The sequence below is a fragment of the Tigriopus californicus genome, chromosome 9 (genome assembly GCF_007210705.1).
Source record: "Tigriopus californicus strain San Diego chromosome 9, Tcal_SD_v2.1, whole genome shotgun sequence".
Taxonomy (NCBI): Eukaryota; Metazoa; Arthropoda; class Copepoda; order Harpacticoida; family Harpacticidae; genus Tigriopus; species Tigriopus californicus.
In genome coordinates this window covers 3870714-3890306 of record NC_081448.1, presented here as the reverse complement: position 1 = coordinate 3890306, position 19593 = coordinate 3870714, and the positions used below count along the sequence as shown (strand labels likewise).

Sequence of the window (19593 nt, the reverse complement as noted above, 5' to 3'; positions counted from 1 at the left end):
CTGGCGCCTAGCATGGCGGATCGCCTGACCCAGCTCCAGGACGCTGTCAATAAGGTGAGGTCAATCCTTCTCCGAATCTCATCCATGGCTGCCTGACTGACTGATTGGCTGGCCAATGAAGTTGGACAATGAATAGATGCAGAGCTCATAGGGCAAGTTCAAATCAGTCGAGTGTGTTGTGCCCGCCAAGAGATGGGCGGCCGCCATGTGATGCTGATAATGATGCAGTTGGAACGACTAGGTCAGAACTTCGGGCCTGGTCTAGTTCGTGGGTTGCTTAATACGTAGACCCTCGATTGAAAGAGTGCTCTCTCATGATCGTTGAGGCCCAGTTGAGAATGCTCGAAAGGTGCTGAGGTGCTGATTGGGCATCATGGGAAATTGGAGACATGGTCATGGCCACCCCAGATTGAGATAGCCAATGATATTTTTGGTCATGAGCCTACTATCTTTAAGATGATGGCTTGTAACTAGGGCGTGTCTCTGAAATATATAGGCAGGCCACCACGTGGTATAAACCCCGCCCAGTTTATCCATGGGCAACTATCCTCGATCTATTCTGGAGATTCCGTCTTAATGGCTGTTTTATTTCTTCATGTCTTCCCTAATCTCTACTATCACCTGTTTAGCAAGCGGACAATTTTACCAATTCCTTGGGCATTCTGCAACAGTGCGCCACGCCTACGCCCTTCAACGGACTAGGGGCTCATCCATCCGGCAAATCGCAATCCGCCACACCTCAGCCTCAACAACAACAGCAAATTCAGCAGCAACATGAAGGTACTTTGTCGTAAATATGCTATGAAAGTGATCCTCTTTTCGTGAACCATCGTTACTATGGATATTCACCAATGCGAAAAAAATGACAGAAGGCATATGCCAATGTATCAAACAACTTGCTTCTACTTATCTTACATTATTAGGCTGTTTTCTGATTCTTTTGTGGCGTAAAAATCGACAAAATACTTTGACCATCATTGTCAGACTTGTTCTAGTAGGTAACATGATATTTGAGAAGTAGATGGTGAACCGTATTTAATCTTCCGGCTTTTCCATCGAGAAATATGGCCTAATACAACAAAAAACCTATTTTCAGTTTAAATATATGACAATCTATCAAATAACATAATATTATATTGTTTGACTGCTCTATTTGTCTGGTGTCTTCAGACTTTAGGAATCCGATCAATTTTACTTGCTCATTAGTCAACCAAGATTTTGGCCAGCACAAGTCTTTTTTTTTTTAAATCAAAACTTTTACCCGGGAAATGAAGTGTCAACGCTACCCAGAATACCTATCCATCATCACTTGATGTAGTGCTCAGGTGAGTGGATTTTCATTCTCGGTAAAATCTACACACCACATGTGAGGTTAAAGTTCTAATTTATAAGTAGGTGTCGGGAAAAGCCATTGTAGAGAAGCAATGTGGTGGCAAAAGTGCTTCGCGTAGTTTCCTAGCAAGAGAGAGGTCCCCGGTTCGATTCTTTCCTTTGTCTTTGTTAGGAAATTTTTAGACCTATATGATACAAACATGAGCCTACCTATCGGAAGAAATTGATTGAACGATGTGATGGCTAGCTTTCTTGGCCGGGCGAACGTCACCTCTTCAACCCTAGCACCCTCAAAAATTCATGACAAAAATTCACTTGTTCTTTGTTCAAGGTAGCCAAATTTTACATGAAAAGTAGATGGTTTTTCTTGAAGGTACAAGTGATCAATTTTTACCAAGTGTCCTGATCTCGAACAAAGGGAGCCTTGAACTTTCATTAGTTTCCATTGATGTTGCAGATCACACAAGCTTGTTTGCTCAATTGATCGCGCGGACCGCCAAAGATATTGAGATCCTGATCGACTCTTTACCGGCCGAGGAATCCTCGAGTGAGCTCCAAGCCTCCTCCTTACAGAAACTGGAAAAGGATAACCAAGAAGCCGCTCAAAAGCTCGAGGATGTGGTCCAACAAGGTGAGGCCATCCTACAGGAGATCCAATCCGCTCTCCATGACATAGCCCAATCCCAATTGGAGATCCAGAAACTCGAAGTCACCGCTGCCAACTCCAACTCCTACATCGCTCACGCTGCTGCTCACTAGAGGATTGTGTCCGATTTCTTCGTGTGCTGAATTCAGTGCGGGTTTGATTCCGAGCGATTTCGCCGAGACTACGCTTTTGAACTGTTGTCATGGATGTGCGTCGTCGTGTCCAAGATTTGAGCTCCTCGTCGCCAGGGGATGATCCGCGGAATCCCGAGGTCCCTGAGATCCCCCGGGACTTGGAAGAAGAGTTTGAGGACGAAGAGAACGATTGCAGCGAATCCATCGATCCGAGTGAGTTGGACGAGGACGATGATGATGATGATGACGACGACGATGACGACGGGGGGATCTTGACCAATGATCAAGCTGTCCTTTTGCGAGAGGACGAAGAGTTCTGTGAAGTGTCACCGCGTTCCAAATATCGCTCGGGTTGGCGATCGCGGAATTCGGACTCCCAAAAATTTTACCCGCCCGAGCGGCAGCCGCCCATCATGGATTTCCTCACTATGATCACGGCCTTTCTCGTGGCCGTGTTTGCGGCATATTACACTATTTCCACTTGATCCGAGAGAGCGATCGTCGAATCGTTGAAAGTCGAGCTGTCAAATTCCTCAATATTTGTTACGCCATGTTCATTCCCACCCACCTTCCACTTTTTCCTTGGAGCGATCCACAAATCAACTCTCCCCTCTTTGACAAACCGTTTGGGCTTTATTGCAACAATCAACCGACACAAACAGACACACCCAGTTCTATTCTTTCCTTTTGTCAAGAGAACATAGAATCATCAAGTTATTATGAACAATTATTATCCTGATCATTATCATCATTCTCAACAAAAATACTGCAAATCAATATTATTGCTCTCCTACTAGTGATGATTCTGGCACATATTTTGCTGATGTCATCACGACTTGGAGGAGACGACATTTCTTGACCAAATCAACCGGCAATTAGCTCACCCCTCCTCCTATAAATCCATCAGTCTCGTAGTAATAAAGAGAAACGAAGGCAGCACGAACTGTTCACATTTACATAATGGTCTTTAGCCTATTATTTTATTGTGATTTATCTGAAAGAAGTGTTTGTTTGTCAAATGGCTTCATGAAATATACCATTTCATAGTGGGCCAAGCAAGTCTTCATGTGTGGGTGTCGCAGAGGGCGGGGTATGAAGGTGAGAGCGCAAACAGGAGTAATTGTAATATTAATAATGATAGTGGTGACATCGATAATCTGCTTGCTTGGTTCATCTTGTACTGTAATGTAAAACGCGTTGGTGCTTTTTCCTGGTTGGCGGTTTCGGATGACTGAGATGGGGATCCGAGATGGATCGAATGTCGGGGAAACTTATGTCGCCACAGTAGAAGTTGTAGACTTGTCGTCGATCGTCCTTTAGTTGAGATATTTGCGACAATTATTCGCCCCGCACAAACAAGGGATCTTCTCGTCTTCGATGGGGAACTTGTAATCGTACGTGATCTCCTCGCCCATGCCAATGGGTTGCTTCGAGTAGATCACGATCTTCTTTTCGCCTTCCACAGTAATGACTTTGGCATAACAATTGGGCTGGAAGGAGAGGCAAAAACAATGTGGGGATTGCACGTAACCCTCAACTCTTGGCGGCAAGGAGCGTCTCGTCCGTGATTGATACTTACATCACAGCTATGATTGATGAAACGCGCGAGGTTACCGCATTTGGTGGCGTCCACCACGTAATCCAGATCGATCCGGAACAAATACGAAGACCCAATGCCCTGGCGCTCGTAGCGCTTCTCGCGTACATCCGACAAATTCGGCCGAACCACTTGACCCACGTACTCAATGACCATCTCATCCGCGCCGATGTCTTCCATGGCAAAGAGACCCCAGTCGTGGATAGCCGACTTGCCAAAGGTCATCTGCTTGCGACGGAACTGGGAAAAAAAAATCAAAATAAAATGTCATCAATCATTTCTTAAAAAGAATCAAAACCATAAATTCGTATAACTAGAGCTTCGAAAGGGTTTGTAAAACTGAATGGCTTCACTTACGAAGACGAAGAGGCACAAGCTTTTTCAGTATTAACTTTGAAACACATTTTTACCGGAGTAGCCGAACTGTGATGTGAAGAATACATGTTGCAATGTTTCGATTAAAAAAACCAAAGACATTTTGCAAACTACATTGACATATGAAAACTAAAGCTACGAGTGAATCTCTTTTGAAATTGCTTGGTTATGACGGTCAGATAATCTTCAGCACCCTAACCTTGATAAAAAACAACTTGACCATTGAATGCCGATGTTGTTGGCCTAAAAACAATTATCAAGAAGAGCCAACTTCACCCAAAGTGCTGGATTTCACACCGAGCTCCAGTTACAAGAGACTCATTAAGCTCAATAAACAAAAACTATGTGAAATCAAGCTCTAATGTGGCGTGCGTTACCTTGAGCTGATTGAATTTCAGGAGGTCTGACGTTGCTGCTTCGTCGCCCAAGATGGCCAATTGTCGCCGTTGGTTGCTTCTCGCCTCTCTCGACAAGTTCTGGGCCGTTTGGAGCTTGCCTTTGGTCACGGAACCTTCGAAATTGGCGATCTTCGTACCCTGAAGCGTGAAAGCATCGCCCTCCGAGCGATGTAGATGATACTTGGTTCGCAACTTCTCGCGCGGGTCCATCTTGTAATAACCTTCTGTTCGACACGATCCCGTGGGATGGGGCCTTGAGAAGTCGTCTTTCCGTCGCTTCTTCACGGGGCTCGGGATGTCCGTGATGGTATGATCCACCCAATGGGTGTCGTTCACCCACACGTTGGGCTTCTTGTCCTGGTCTGTGAGCATGGTTTCGTAGCTCCGTTTTAGATACCCGATGTCTTCCAAATCCAGGCCCTTGGTCAAGAAACGGTAGATGAGCTCATACTGCTCCTTGGGATCGCGAGTCTTGAAAGTGCGAGCTCGGACGTGCGGCACGGCTGTCGACGACGAATTGGAAGTGGTCCTCGATTTGGGCGTCGAGAGTTTAACCGCCGATGGAGCCGTTTTAGCCGGAGTGGATACTGTCTCGGGTACCGCAGGTTTCCCGACCTTGACGGCTGTTTTGGTCGGGGAATGACCCGGTGGCGTCCTCGGTCTCGTGTACCCGTGGTCCATGGCAAAGTGGCTCTCGAACTGAGAGGACTCCTTATCGCTGCTCTTCTCCTCCTCATACTCTTTGCTGGCCGAATGGGGTTTGGCGTAGCAATGATCCATGATATGAGGGGGAGATTCTTCAGGGATTTGGACACTCTCCGTCAAGGCACTGGCTCGCCGCAACGGCACGGGCTTCTTCTTCGTATCACCCTCAATTGATTCGGCGATGAGCTCTGGTTCCACTTGTCCTTCTACGTGGCTCTCCATGTCCGATTCGGTTTCGCTCGAGGTCATTTCGGGCTTTGGGGCCGTGGCCTCGCTCGGTGATAGCATAGGAGCTGGATGGCTCGAGTCCATATTCGTTTCCTCGACTAGAGCCAAAGCCTTTCGTTTGGGCTTGGCTTTGGCAGATTTGAGCTCTTTGATGTCTTCGGGCTCTTCTTCATTGCCACTGGAGGACGATTGGGATGATTCCGAAGGAGAGCCGGACGACGACGACGAGACCGTGGTAGAGGAGCTGTTGGTCATCGATTTTGAACTCCCCGAACTGGCCACCGATATTTGGTCCTCCTCCTCATCTTCCGAGTCATTTTCGGATGATGAGTCCTCCACCGAGGAACTGACATCCGAGGACGCTTCGGAGCCCTTGGCTTTCGATCGGGCGGTTTTTTTCGTCAGAACCTTGGATCTCGGTTTGGAATCACTGCCACTGCTCTTCACAACGGCTTCGTCGTCGTCCTCGCTGGAGGCTGAATATATGGCACTGTAAATGGAGGACAAGGTCTTCTTGTGCTTCGGATCCACGGTCGAATTGCTGGACGATTGCGTCGAGAGCACGGGTTTGGTCTTGTCATCGGCCTCCTCGTCTCTCTTCTTCTGCTCTTCCTTCTTCTTATGCTCCAGTCGCTTCTCACGGCGCTTCTCGTGATCCTTGAGTTTGTCTGACACTTTCTTATGATGCTTGGAGGACGAGGCGGACGAAGGCCGGTTCTCCCGATCCTCGTCCGAGGAATCTCGTCTCGATCGATTTTTCGCGTCGGCGGCAGACTTTTTGCGATCCTTCATCGATGACTTTTTCTATTATGAAGAAACCAAATCAATTATACACGGCAAGAGCATTTCTTTTGTAAATTGGCGAGAAATCATACCTTGAAAGAGGGCAACTTGGGAATGATTCCCCGGAAGCTGAACCCCAAACTTCCTCCTTTCCCGAAAGCTCCACCCATTGCGCTATTGGTCGCCGAGTCCATGTTTTCACGTTGTTTGTCGAAAAAGTTCGTGATGTCTTCGGCCTTGGACAACTTCGTGGGTGAATCCGTTTTGGGAGCGGCTTTTTCAGCATTCGTCTTGGAGGGCACGAACGGGGTTATTCTATTCGCTTCAGAGGCTGACATGTCCACTTTGGATTGCAATCTTTGATTCTAAGAAACAAAAGCATGGCCACGAGTGAACGCTGACCAGATCATAGCTTCGGGTCAAGTGATCTTACCCTGTTTTTGTACTTTTCCTCCTGCTCCTGCCACCATTTATCGAATAGGAAAAACGCAATTGTCTCGCACATGCGTTTGTTGATATCTTTCCTTAGAGTTCGCTTTAGGTCTTTCACAATGCAGCTCACAGAGTCCCTGAAAAAAAAAAAAGCGAATTACCTCCCTACTCGTGTCAACCAAAACCCACTCTCGAGAACTTACTTGATCAGGTCCCTATAGGCGTCTTTAGAGGATTTGACGGCTTTCTCCGGATTATCCCAACGGGCATACGGGTCCGACCAACCATCATGGCCGTAATGGCCCTCGCCTAAAGCAAAGTCCGTTCCATTATTTCCTGCATACGGGTATTGTCCAAAGTAATCTCCTTGAGGTGGCGGCCATGTTCCATTGGCGGGATAGCCAGGTGGAACTGCACCGCCTGGGACCGGAGGCGGGTAATAGCCGTAAGGAGGTGCGGCATAGGCGTCGGGTCCTTGCTCCAGAATGTTGTTATCCCCACTGGACAAACTGGAAAGCGACATCTGATCGGAATTGCGAGAACCAGCTCGCTTGGGTCGACCGGTATGGAACTCGCTGAGGGCGCTTTGGACTCCGCCCATCTCTAGAGCGATCTTGCGCCTCCTCTCGGCCAACCAATCCTTATGACAGGTTAAATAATGCTGGGATGACAAGAATGGTGAGGGAGCCCGATCCAAAGGCACTTCATCGGGTTGAAGTGGGAACACTTGGGGTAGTTCAGTCATATCAGCAGTCATGCCGCTTACAGTCGGCAACGGGGCCGCAAGTTTGTCTTCCTTCTCCGATTCACTTTCGGATTCAGCATTGAGCTCTTGCAGCAAGAACGCGGGCACACTCTTGTCCTTCATCAGCATCTTGAGCCGCGTGTCCAGATCGAGTTTGTGTTCACCCTCACTTTGGTCCTCGGATGGGACGGGAGGTGCGTCTATGGCCTCTTTAAGCACCCCGGGCACGTCCGAGGGCACTGGTAGGGTTTGGCCCATTTCCATGGAGGGAGGCATCTGGGACAGATCACCCGGATGAGGCTGGGTCAAATGAGCGGCATGGACCGAGGCGGCGGCGGCGTAGTTTTGGGCTTGCTGGAGCCAGTATTCCGGCTTTTCGTAGTTGGGGTCGTAGGAAGTGGGCTGATACAGCTCGGACGAGGCAGAGGGCGGTGGACGATCAGGTACATCGGGTGCAGGGCCAAGGACGGCCGGAGGTGGAGGCGGTAGAGGTGGCGGAGGCGGGGGTGGGGCATGAGGCACCACGGAGGAGGCGCCGAGGATGGGCGGATGCGCATACTCATGCGAGGACTGCCGATGATGGGTTCGAGGATGGTGGGATCCATTACCCCGCCAGAGATCGTGGCTGTCATTCGACCATTCCCTAAGTAATCCAAACCATTGTTATTGAAGACCCGTCATCTTATCAAAAAAATAAATTACACGTTATGGATTCATCTGAGCATTGGGTTTTAGCCCATTTCGACTCATTCGAATACATCTTTTGTACTTGAGATGTGGAGATGTCAATTCATGACAAGCTAACATAATTCCCACTGGGGTTCATGAACAGTCTTACCGATCGGATTTGTTGCGCCTATCACGGCTGTCGCGGCTATTCCGTCGTCGATCGCGCGAATCTCGCCGGCCGGGCTCCCGTCCACCGCGCCCGCCGTCCGGCTCTATCACCGGACTCAACCGCGCAGCACCGCGGATTTCCGAGTCGGTCTCGTTCTCGGTGAGGAGCAATGCACCGTCCGACTCCTCGGGTTTCTTGTCGGCGGTGAGATCTTGGAACATTTGCCGACACGATCGGCCGAAAGGGTCGATGTAGCAATTGAGACACTTGCCCATAACGGACTTGCTATGCAAACTGGCCACACAGGCCTTGGCCGAGCTGACCTGCTCGAACACGAGGCGAGCCAAGCCCAAATGCTTACGGGAGAGGGGATGATAGTGGATGACCATTTCCTCCACCACGCCAAACTTGGCGATGAGCGAATTCAAAAAGTGCTGGTCCACATTGTCGTTCAGATTTTCGATGGTCACCTCCACTTTGGGCGGTTCCCCGATGTAATGCTCATCAATCTGCAATGGAACATGGGAACATGAAGTATTAATGCAATCCGGTGCACCGGGCCACCCGTGTATTCACCTTTAACCGTGGCACGGGCAAATCCATGGGCTCCAAACGGCGCCAAAGTGCGCTGGGTAGTTTCTTGCGCGGGTCCATGGGCGTGGGCGGGATATGATGCGGGTTGCCAGGGACAGTGGCCCCGTCATACCGCACCATTTTGGGCGCGCCTCGGTGAATATGCGGGTCCACCAACAGCTTGAAGGAATGCCATTTGCCGGGCGGACCCTGGGCGTTGATCAGATGATGGGAGGGGCCCATAGTGGGCGGGCCCTGACCCATACCGCCCGCCGGAGGACCGACGGCCGGCGCGGGGGGAGGGACACTCATAGCCAATCCAGCTAGCGTCGTCCTTCCCCCGGAGACGTGCCGGACCGCCCACCAGCCCAAGGGCGGGACATGGAGACCGGGCCCAGCGTCAGTGACGACTCACTCAACCGGCCAATCAATCGGGGTGAGTGGGCGTGACCCAGGGGAGGTAATCAGCGATAAGCCACTCGTCTGTGATTGTGTTTGTGTTGACTGACGGGCGTGCCAGCCTCCTCAGCGCCCGTCTAATCACAGTCAATAATAGGAAGGCGGGATGAAACTGGGCTAGGAGGAGTGGCGGGTAGGCGGGTAGGCGGGTTTGCTTTCAAGCAGGCGGAGGCCAGATCTAGATGGCGGGCTGACTGTCTGGGCGGGCTGCGAGGCTGTGGGGCTGATGGGTGGGCTGCTGAGTGGTTGGGCGGATTTGCTGGTGTTGGTTAGTGTTAGCTGGTGTTAGCTGATGTTGGCACAATGAATCAGCCAGTGAGTGGATGGAGGAGTGGATCAGTCGGGCGGTCGGTCGGTCGGTCACTGGATGGATGGATGGATGGATGCCACTCTGTTTTGGATGGACGGCGATGGGACCGTTCTACCAGTTTTACCACCCCAATATCGAAGAGGTTGCGAGCCAAAAACCTCAGGTGGGTTAGCGCAGAGGAACAAAATGAGGCTGAATTGGCCGACCCTGGCTCATAATGGCTGATTGGTCCTGATATGATGTCGACACTGAAATCCATTGCTTGGCCATGAACCACTTAATTATTATGCCATCCTTGATCCTTGTATTGTCCAATAACGACAATGAGCTCGGCCATGACCTCGGTTTCCCATGCCAGAAAAGCCCCAACACATCCTCAATTTGGTTGTAGGACCTAACTGAAATTTGATTGGTTATGTTGCCTGGCCAATCCCAATCACATGAGTTGCATGAACGGTATTTTTTTATGGGCCTAACATGATGAAGAGCCAACATTGGACTAACATGAATAAATTTTCCATTCATTATTGCACAGTTAGCTAAATGACTTCAGGTGTTCAACATTGAGAGTAATTGATAATATCATAACCAACATAGAAATGCTTGGTACTCTATCCTCCAGAGTGGGTTTCCCTCGCTCTTGGGAGTTTAAGTTCAAAGAGTGCAGTGCTGTTCCGACGTTTCAGTCTTTTTAAGCATGTCATAAGATGTTTATTGAGCCTTCCAACATGACACTCCTTCTGTAAATTGGAGCTGAGGGACAGATAAGACTTTGGAGCTGAGCCCTACCATTTGTTATTCCTTCAAAAATATCGAGCCATCCACCTATACATCCTGCCATCATTTATGTGCATATTCATCAACGTCATCAATTTTGACGGTCTGAATTGGTGACCTTCTAGTTCTAAAGTAGAATTGGCTGGTAAACACGGACCCAAAACAAATCCCACAGAGACATGTCAAAACAGAGATGAATGTCAACAGCCCTTCAGCCCACCCTAACAAGTTGACGTCAAAGATTGCCGTCTTCCATTTGGCCAGAACACTTATGAGCCAGGGCCTAGATAGGCGGGCTCGACCTTACCATCCGTATCATCAAATCCAAATTATCACAAAGAAATTCTCAAACTGGTTGATAAATCTAAGTCAACTAGTAGCAAACAGAGGTTTTGACCGATTGACTTATGCGGCACTTTGCTCCACTACGCATGTGTAAATGAGTACATTCATGTTGGAGTCCGTCAAACTGCATCAAAGCTAGTCTCATCCATGACCTCGTTCAACCAATGATGCAGTCCAGACTTTAGATCAGAACAATCACATTCAAGCTTTCCATCTTTTACTTGTCAGCCGCTATTGCCCAATCAGCCGGTGAAAATTCATGACATCAACTCGGGAGAAGGGTCTTATTGTTACTTGGCCCAGAGAATACTAGTCCGTTCGAAAATGCAAACGATCCTTCCATTTTTTTCATAAAAAGAATCCTGGCCCTCAGCAAACATATAAACGAATTGTCCAAAATGCCTGTTTCATTTTTTTCCAAAATCTCTGCCCATCCAATTAGAAATATCCAAGCCCGAATTTTGGCTTTTAGTCACTTTTGGTGCGTGCCGTCGCTCAGCTGATTTAGCTGTTGTTGCAGCTGATGATGCAGCCATCTTCCTCCTCACAACAAGGACAAGCTAGACGTGCTCATTGGACTTGTGGGCCTTGTCGTTGGGATCTCTCGCTTCTCTCATCAGGATATCCCTCTAAAACTTAGGTGAGATTTTATTGGACAACCAAATTGATATTAGCCTTTGGTTTCGGCTGACAATAAAACATCAATGAACAAAGTGATACACTAAACTACCCAGGAGTACATTACCCCCAAAAGCCCACCCCAAAATAGGTTAGGGCACCACAAGAATAAAGTGGGTCAATATCCCAGGCAAAGGACTCATCAAGTTGGCAGGAGCATGGCTTCAGGGAGAGAGGGATACTGTCAAGATATGTATGACACTTGATTGGCCGTCTCAAATGAATTCCTTAGGGAATAGAGCCTGTATGTTTCAAGCCAAGTATTGGACCAGATTTGGGCAATTTCGGGGTCAAACAGTGAAAACAGCCAACTGGAGTCTTGGTCCAATGTTTAATTGGGACGACTTCGCCTACTTTGCACCAACCAAGACAGCCTTTCATCATTTACGGCACGTCTCTCTCTCCCTATCGTTTTCTATTTAAAATGCTTACACTGAATATATATTTTGGCGATATGACTAGGGGTGCAAGTTTCTGGCTCATAAAGAAGAACTTTTAAGCCTCAAAAGAATTTCCGTCCGTTACACTTTTTGCCTTGCTGTCAAGGAAATTGCATTACGGTCGAAACAACTTTCAATAATACGTTGGTAGCTTCAGGTATAAATTGAAACATATTCAGTGTAATATTTAGTCTTTCAGGCCCTTTAATTATATCAGACCTGCCTTAGAGTAGACCTTTACTGACCTCAAACTCATAGAAACACTCTTTTGGCTCATAATTGATAGCTCACTTCAATTTGCTCATTTTTTTTTGTAAAAGAGTGTCAAATGAAATGGAATATAGCAAATCGACTAGAAAATCTAGCAAATTGCAAGTGAACCACTTTTTGGGCTTAACATATTCTTTGCCAGATGTCGCACCCCTATATATGAACCAATGGAACGAACTTCTAAACCCCAGCGATAGATTTTCACACAGTTTTGATGGAACAAATCCATTCAACCGTTGTCACTTGTTGTTCTGAAGTCTGTCTTGGGGTGCATTGGATGGCTTTTTTGCCCCGATCCGTACTGCAACTCCCAACAAAAAGAGAAACTGCAGAACAACCAACCAATGCCCAATCAATGTTTAATTGTTGGGAGATGCCCCTGAAAGAAACACAGCCTAGGATGAACTCCAAGAGCCATGGAATGAGCGATTAGTCATTGGTTGGCACCACAGTTTTTCCAATGACGTTTAGTACTCTTTTTCTGATCAGAATAATTTTGTCGATGTTCCAGTCATGGCTGCCGAAAAGATGGAAAAGATCGTACCCAAGCTGAAGGCCGAAGAGGAGGAGGAGGAGGAAGAGGAGGAGCCCATTGACATGGCCGTGATCATCAAGGAGAAGTGTGGCGAGGAGCATTGCACCAAGTACAAGGACCGCTTGGACGAGTGCAATCAGCGGGTCAAGTCCAAGAATGAGACCACGGAGACCTGTTTTGAAGAAATCCTCGACTTCTACCATTGCGTGGACCACTGCGCGTCCAAGGACATTTTTAAACATATGAAATGATCGCCCGGCAATGCCCTCGTTATTACTCCCTGAGGACATCCACAACCTATATTGAATATATTTAGTCCATTTCAGTAGGGTCATTCCGGAAATGTTATGGGTGCGTCAAGCGTGTCTTTATTGGGGGTGAATGAAAAATCGGTCAGCTCAAAAAGTGGGGGCATTCAAGATGAACAGTGAGGTTTCCTCCTTCTTACACCATTTCAACACTGCGTTTATAGTCTTGATGGCTGTGGCCTTGGTGGCATCGGGTGAAAATGCGGCGTACAATTCGAAAGTTTGCGTCACCTAAAAAAGAGCCCAATCGAGGGTTATTGACGATTACTTTTGACAGCCAAGCATTCATCACTGGCATGGTCTTACCCAGCCCAAGACGTTTTCCTGCGAATCTCCGCGATAAATCAGTTTCAAGGGACGATGCGGCGAGTGGAGCTGGTGCTGCATTTCTAAGTAGATCCCGTGCAGACGATCGGCATCTTTCTCGTCTTGGTATGCGGTGGCCGCAATGGGCGAGGTGAATTGAGCCGCACTTCTAGATTTGTAGAGAAAGTGTCGCAATTCGGGAAAGTCGAGATCCGCCGGAGTTTCCTTCGATTTCGTCATGCTTTCGGAAATGGGCAGGAGAGTATTGTTTTTGGTCATGACCTGCGAGAGACGAACGAGGCAGTTACAAAAAGAGATTTGTATTTCAAGGTTGAATATTGACCTCTCTGATCCTTGCTTACTTCAACAATCTTGCCTTTGGCTTCGGATACTTCGAAGAAGATATCCCGCTCGGCGGTGATCATAAGTAGACAAGCCTGGCAATCATCTGACAAATAAGAGATATGGGCGTGGACGAACCCGCTACAATGGTACACAAAATATTAGTTCATTACACACATTGGAGGGCATGTTGGTCTGATTCTTACCTGGGATCAAATTTGGGGAGACAAATAGGTAACCACGCCTCGGAATGCTTGAAAGACTCTGTGGTATTCACTAGATTCAGCAACAAGTGAAGATCGGCCGGATGAATGTAGTACTTCTTCATCCGAATTAGAGCCACCAGTTTATTGTCCGCGATCATGATGGCAAACACGAGGTTCTTGATCTTCTGACAGGATTGAATCACGGTCTTTGTGATATCATCCCGGATGGCTTGGGCCAAGGGCAGGACTCTCACGGCCGACAGCATGAAGCTCGGATCCGAGTCCATGGCTCGAACCAGGCTCTGGATGAGCCTCTCCGAGCCCGCCAACATCTTCCGGAGATCAAAGCCCGGTTTGCGCTCAAAGATCCGCGTTAATTGGCCCAACGTGAGAATGGACAAGATCTGGTGGTACACATAAGTGAGCTGAACGGCCAATTGGCTGGCACTCTCGTTGCCTTGCGTGACAGCCACCAAAATGAGCGGTCCTTTATGCAAGAACGCGATCTGTTTACCCCCGGCACTCATGCTCTTCAAGACGTCGCCCATATCGATCACGTACGAGACCATGGCCTGCATAACAGCCATGAGCGAGGCCAGTTCGTCCTCATCGCCGTGTTGGCTGAAAATGGGCTTGCCGGATTCGGACAGAACGAACACGTGTTTGCGCTGTTGTCGCCACGTGGGTGAGTTCATGATGCCGGGATCGGGCACCGACGAGGACTGACTCTCGAGCCTCTTTTGGCTGGGACTCAACGACTCTTGAGCGTCTTCAAAGTCGTCGTCGTCGTCGTCGTCATCTTCGTCGTCGGTGTCGAGCTCAGGGCTGAGGGCGGGTGAGGCGGACGACCTTTTGCGCGGCGAGCTCAAGCGGGACACGGTGTCCGGATTGATTTGACAAGCCTCCATGCTCCTCTGCATCACTTCCGCTACCTACGTAAAGGACCAAATTTGAGCTCATGTATCTGTTTTGAGACAAGGATAACATTCAAGATATCAGCCAAGATCATTGGGAGAAAAATGTGGAAAATCTACAATCCCTGACATGTAGTTCTTGATTGTGTCAGTCCTAGTTTCGTACCAATCCATGCTTCAAGGCGTCTTCGATCGCCTCGACCATTGTTCCCCCAGTCCGTTCAAGATAGATTGTTATCAACTTATTTACTGCCCGATATCTCTGATAAGTATGAACTGTACTGACCGTCGGATGGATCAAGTTAGAGCCGTACATACGTAGTCGGTGGGTAGTGATTGAGCAGATGATGATGGGTTTACCTCTTGTTGAGTTTTATCATCTTTGATAACGGCGTCTTCTTGAAGTTCATGGAGTGATCCTGTCATATGGGTGGTGCTCAAACGATAATCCTCTGCCGCCTCCGCTGTCAAATCCGCCTCATCCTCATCGTGATCGGGGTCGATAGGCTCCTGGGAGTGCATGAAATCCGAAAGATAATTCCGCCCGGAAGGCGTGGTGGCGAAGAGGCGTTCGCCCACCCCGATGGCTTCGGTGGGTTCCATATCGGTGGAGGTCGGGATAGGCGAGGCCAGGGCGGGCCAGGCACCGGAGGGCGTGGCCATCGCTCGCCTGAGCAGGAATTGAATGCAATGGAATGCCCAGGAGAGCAAAGTGTCAAGAGTGTGTTAATTGTGGATGGAAGTGGATGGAAAGAAGGAAGCAGGGGAGGTTTTGGCAACTTCGCTTCGAGTATTTGACAACTGATGATGACTACTCACTACTGGTAGAGCAGAGAGACTAGCGACTGACTGACTGGAGGCTGACTTGAGACTGACTCGCAACAGGCGAAAAAGGGGCCGTCAAAGCCATCAAATGCATGGGTATGCATTGGAAAGAGGTCAAATAAACTTAACAAAGAGCAACTAATAGCTAGCTGGACTGGTGAAGTGGAGGCGGAAAAGAAACATTTGTTAAAAAATGCAGAGACAAACATTTGGGAAGTTCAGCTCAAAATTATAGATCAAAGCGATGGATTACAAAGTGACGACTTCTGACCAAAGGGTTAACCGGGAGCTCGGTCAGGGTTTAGCCAACACCTAAGAAACAAGATTAAGAGCCACTATACATATATGTATATTGAACAAGAGAAAGAGAAAGAGCTAAAGTCACGTTGGGAACAATTCGATTAGAAAAATTACTATCATCACTTTTGCGGCATTGTGACTTTCAGCAAAATATAATGCTGATATACTCATGTCAAATAGCTCAAACAGTGATATTCTCCTATTGATTGCGTGTTACTTGAACAATGATTGAAACTAAAATGAAGGGACCTTTTGAAATTCAATGTATTGCAAGTATAAATTAGAAAACTTGTATGTAACTAGACTAGTTTTTTTTCGGTACAAGTTAAGCGCTATTGGGTATAGATCAAAGTGACAGGCCATTTTTGATTGCTATTAAGATTACCTTTAACTAGTTTTGTTTAAGAAGGTGACCTGGTGCTTCATTAAATGTATGTGGCGCCATCTTACTTGCTAAGGGTCTGGTGTTATTTAGCAAATATGATATACACGGTGTTCGCCGTGGGTATTCCTACCAGAAACTAAATTTGTCTCGTCAGCATAAGAAGAGAGACTGGCAGTAACATACAGCCTCTGAAGCGGGGCAACGAATATTATAAAAAGGAGGCGCCCTAAGATGGAGCCCTGGGGAATACCTGACTTAACATCATGCATGTCACAAAGGGATCCCTCGACCTTAACAATTTGTTTCCCATCCTGAATGAAACTTCTTATCCAATTGGGAACCTTGCCTTGGATCCCAATGTCATGAAGTCTATTCAACAAAAGGCCATGATCTACTTTACCAAAGGCCTTGGCAAAGTCAAGATAACCTACTTCGACTGATTCATGGCTCTCTAGTCCCTCAATAACCTGCTCTATATGTTCAATCAGAAATGTGCTCGGAACCCATGCCGTCTTGGAGGAAGGACTTCATTAACTTTAAAAAATTCAACAAGTTTGGACTTCATATCTTCTCAAATACCTTCGCAATATTCGAAGTGAGAGAAATTGGCCTATAGTTACTGAGGAGCGACTTATTTCCCCCTTTGAAAATTGGAACAACATGAGCTAGCTTCAGAGAAGAGGGAAACTTGCCCTGATCCAAGATGCACCGTATCAAGTACGAGAAAACAAGAGCAAGAACCAGTGAGCACTGTATAGTGATTGCAGTGGTTCTGTATTACTGTAATTAAACATTTACATAGGACCATTGCTTGGACTCGAATTTGGGGCCTCTATGCGTGAACTTCAGTTTTTTTTTTGAGGGGGGTGCTAAGGTCCGGGGGATGAACCTCGCCCGTCCAGCGATGCTAGCCATCTCATCGTCCAATTTAGTTACGATAGGCAGTGTCATAGTCCGTATCAGAGTGGTTCTCCGTCTGTGGGTGTGTTTAGCATCTAAAAGTTTCCTTGAGAAAAGTCGGGGAAAAGAATGAAACCCGGGACCTCTCTCATGTTAGGAATTGTACTAACCACTACTCCACGTCTCCTCCCCAAAGTCTACTCTAGCAAATTGATATATACAGGGGGATCAAGTTATTCTGTCACACCAACTTGCCCTCCTAGCTAGCTCAATTTCTAACAATTTCCCCTTATACAATGCCTGTTTGTTCGACTGTAAGAGGATTTCCAGATTTATTTCATTTACCAATGTACCCTCCCTTGAGTTTGATACACTTTCTGATGCGTTCAGGCATACAACATATCAAATTGTCTAGAATTTCGGGTTAATATTGGCCCATGCCCTTTTCAATTTTTTGATCAAGACCTCCTCAGTTGTGGTAATGCCCATGGAATTGAGCTCCTCTTGAAGGATAGACCAGAGATTTTCAATTTGAGATAAGTCAGGGAGTTGCCTGGCCATGTGTGCGCTGGGCACCATCCTGTTTGAAAATTGCCTTGGACATGTTGGGCATCAATTTCCTCTTGACAAGAGTTCCTTTCTCTTGGAACGGTTCAGAGCAGGAAGTAGACATTCCTCAAGGGTGTTGCCAACATAATAATCTGACGTTACCATTTGTTTTTTTTTGTTTTTTGGAATTATATGCAATTCAGATAGGCCGCGGTAGCTCATGACTCCCCAAACCATGACTTTTGTGGATGCTTCACAGTTTGAAAGGGAAGAACATCTGCTTGACTGTGGGCCCACACACGATCATTCTGGTGATTTGAGGGATGTAAGATCTCAAATTGGGATTCATCGGAGAATAGATCACGGCGCCATCCTCAATTTTCCAATGAGCTCTCTCTTGGCAGAATTTTAATCGGTTTTTCTTTTGGACATTGGAGAGTTTTGGCTCTACTTGAGGTTTATATGCATGAACCTTCAGCACGTTTTTCATATAGCGCCTGACAGTGTTTTTGGACACATCATGACCAGATGCTTTTAGCCGTTTTGCTAATTTCTGGTTGATTGGTGCGTTTTGTAATGCTTTTGGCAATGGCAATTTTGGCTGCTCTGGTGAGTTTGACCCAGGTCCTCGACCTCCTTGGTTGGAAAGGCTCTCACCATCACGAAAACGCTTCCACCAGCATTTGACTGTTCTAGGATGGACCCCTAGAATACCAGCAACCTGCCTTTGCGTTTTCCCGCCTTGAAGTAATCCAATGCCCTGTGCCGGTCATTTTCACTTGGCTGTCCTGCCATCTTGACATTAACTTCAATGAAAAAACGCACTTTGTAGAATCACTGGTTTAGTACAGGTAACACACACTTTTGCAAATTGACTCTAAACACGAGTGTTGGAGACAGAACGAAGTTTCCCGCCAGAAAGTTTCCCACCAAATTAACGAGTTTGAAGAAAAGAAAACAGACGAAAACTGCAAATTTGCAAGGGGGCAAATAACTTGATCCACCCTGTATGCGAAGATTTTTGCCCTTGTTTTGTCCCCAGTTCCAGGAGCCAAAACATTGGAAAAGAATTGAGCGTATGAAAATTTGAGTTAAGTCAAGACCGTCGAGAATAATTAACGATATCAAGTACCTATGTAAAAGTGTTTTCATCTTCTAGCCATAAAACGGCCACATCTATGTTATTTTTGATGTGCAAATTTTGCCTATGCAAAATTTATTTGCAGACGATACCCCTCTGGTGTTTCTGTTCCATTGAGCTTACTAATTCCGTCTCAAATTCCCAATTAGATGTCTCAAAATTGGTAATTTTGCCCTAGCAAAGTTTAGTTTGAAAGTTCTCCCGGAATATCGGCGTATTTCCCGGAATCATTTATTCTCGTCAGAGTGCTTGAGCAAGAAGCCGTCCTGAGCTTGATAAAACATGATAAAGTCTGGCCTTTAGAGCCTTACCCAGATCTGCCAAACTTTAATTCGTTGGTGGATCAGATACAGTAAAATAGACATTCTTTTGCTTCTTCCCTTTTTGCGTCGCCTTAAGTGCCGCAGTTCACCAGATTTTAAAGTTTCCCGCACTTTTTTACCAAAGATGTCTGACACAGCTGACTTCATTACAAATCGATTGTGAAGAAGAAATACACGGGAGTATCGAATATTGTGGTAATATTTATGAATATGGAGTTAAATGTTGTTTTTGAATTTTTCACTTTGAAGTTCTGAGGGATTGCTGCTCACTAGTGGTAAGGGAGTGAGCAAAAATATGAGAATCATCAGTACGAATTTGCTATGAAACATATCTCCTATGATAACCTGTACACTTCTTCTATAACTCGTATGAGGGGAAACATGTTATGGTTTTAGCCGTGACAATGACAGATATGGTTATTGATAAATTAAGCAACATAATGATGCTAACAACGACGACAAATATTTATCAAATCTGTGACTTCCTTTTTGCG

The 19593-nt window shown here is 46.9% G+C and overlaps 4 protein-coding genes across 5 annotated transcripts in view; 2 read left to right on the top strand and 2 right to left on the bottom strand.

The window, feature by feature from the left end:
• The window catches only part of LOC131887263 (mediator of RNA polymerase II transcription subunit 21-like), a 15901-nt gene extending 12734 nt beyond the window's left edge, over nucleotides 1–3167 (top strand). The window contains exons 2-4 of the mRNA XM_059235817.1: nucleotides 1–54; nucleotides 630–780; nucleotides 1790–3167. Of these exons, the coding sequence (XP_059091800.1) occupies nucleotides 13–54; nucleotides 630–780; nucleotides 1790–2091 (495 nt within the window). The 5' untranslated portion in view covers nucleotides 1–12 and the 3' untranslated portion in view covers nucleotides 2092–3167. The remainder of the gene's footprint in view (nucleotides 55–629; nucleotides 781–1789) is intronic.
• On the bottom strand, nucleotides 3059–9632 carry LOC131887260 (histone-lysine N-methyltransferase SETD1-like). Its single transcript, XM_059235814.1, has 8 exons — nucleotides 8790–9632; nucleotides 8214–8722; nucleotides 6834–8018; nucleotides 6632–6767; nucleotides 6291–6563; nucleotides 4462–6219; nucleotides 3692–3949; nucleotides 3059–3602 (listed from the first exon to the last, which is right to left on the bottom strand). The coding sequence occupies exons 1-8, from the start codon at nucleotides 9096–9098 to the stop codon at nucleotides 3429–3431; spliced, it is 4602 nt and encodes a 1533-aa protein (XP_059091797.1). The 5' UTR covers nucleotides 9099–9632; the 3' UTR covers nucleotides 3059–3428.
• Nucleotides 9633–11156: 1524 nt separating this feature from the next.
• LOC131886632 (cytochrome b-c1 complex subunit 6, mitochondrial-like) lies at nucleotides 11157–12943 on the top strand. Its single transcript, XM_059235021.1, has 2 exons — nucleotides 11157–11317; nucleotides 12577–12943. The coding sequence occupies exon 2, from the start codon at nucleotides 12579–12581 to the stop codon at nucleotides 12849–12851; it is 273 nt and encodes a 90-aa protein (XP_059091004.1). The 5' UTR covers nucleotides 11157–11317; nucleotides 12577–12578; the 3' UTR covers nucleotides 12852–12943.
• Nucleotides 12944–15616, bottom strand: LOC131886630 (protein SAND-like). Of its 2 annotated transcripts, XM_059235019.1 has the most exons (5): nucleotides 15037–15572; nucleotides 13763–14694; nucleotides 13577–13697; nucleotides 13215–13496; nucleotides 12944–13139 (listed from the first exon to the last, which is right to left on the bottom strand). In XM_059235019.1, exons 1-5 carry the CDS (start codon nucleotides 15337–15339, stop codon nucleotides 12999–13001), a joined length of 1779 nt encoding a protein of 592 aa, XP_059091002.1. In that variant the 5' UTR covers nucleotides 15340–15572; the 3' UTR covers nucleotides 12944–12998. The 2 variants fall into 2 exon arrangements, with proteins under 2 accessions (XP_059091002.1, XP_059091003.1); XM_059235020.1 differs by lacking the exon at nucleotides 12944–13139 and having other exon boundaries at nucleotides 13237–13496; nucleotides 13558–13697; nucleotides 15037–15616.
• Between the last annotated feature and the right edge of the window lie 3977 nt (nucleotides 15617–19593).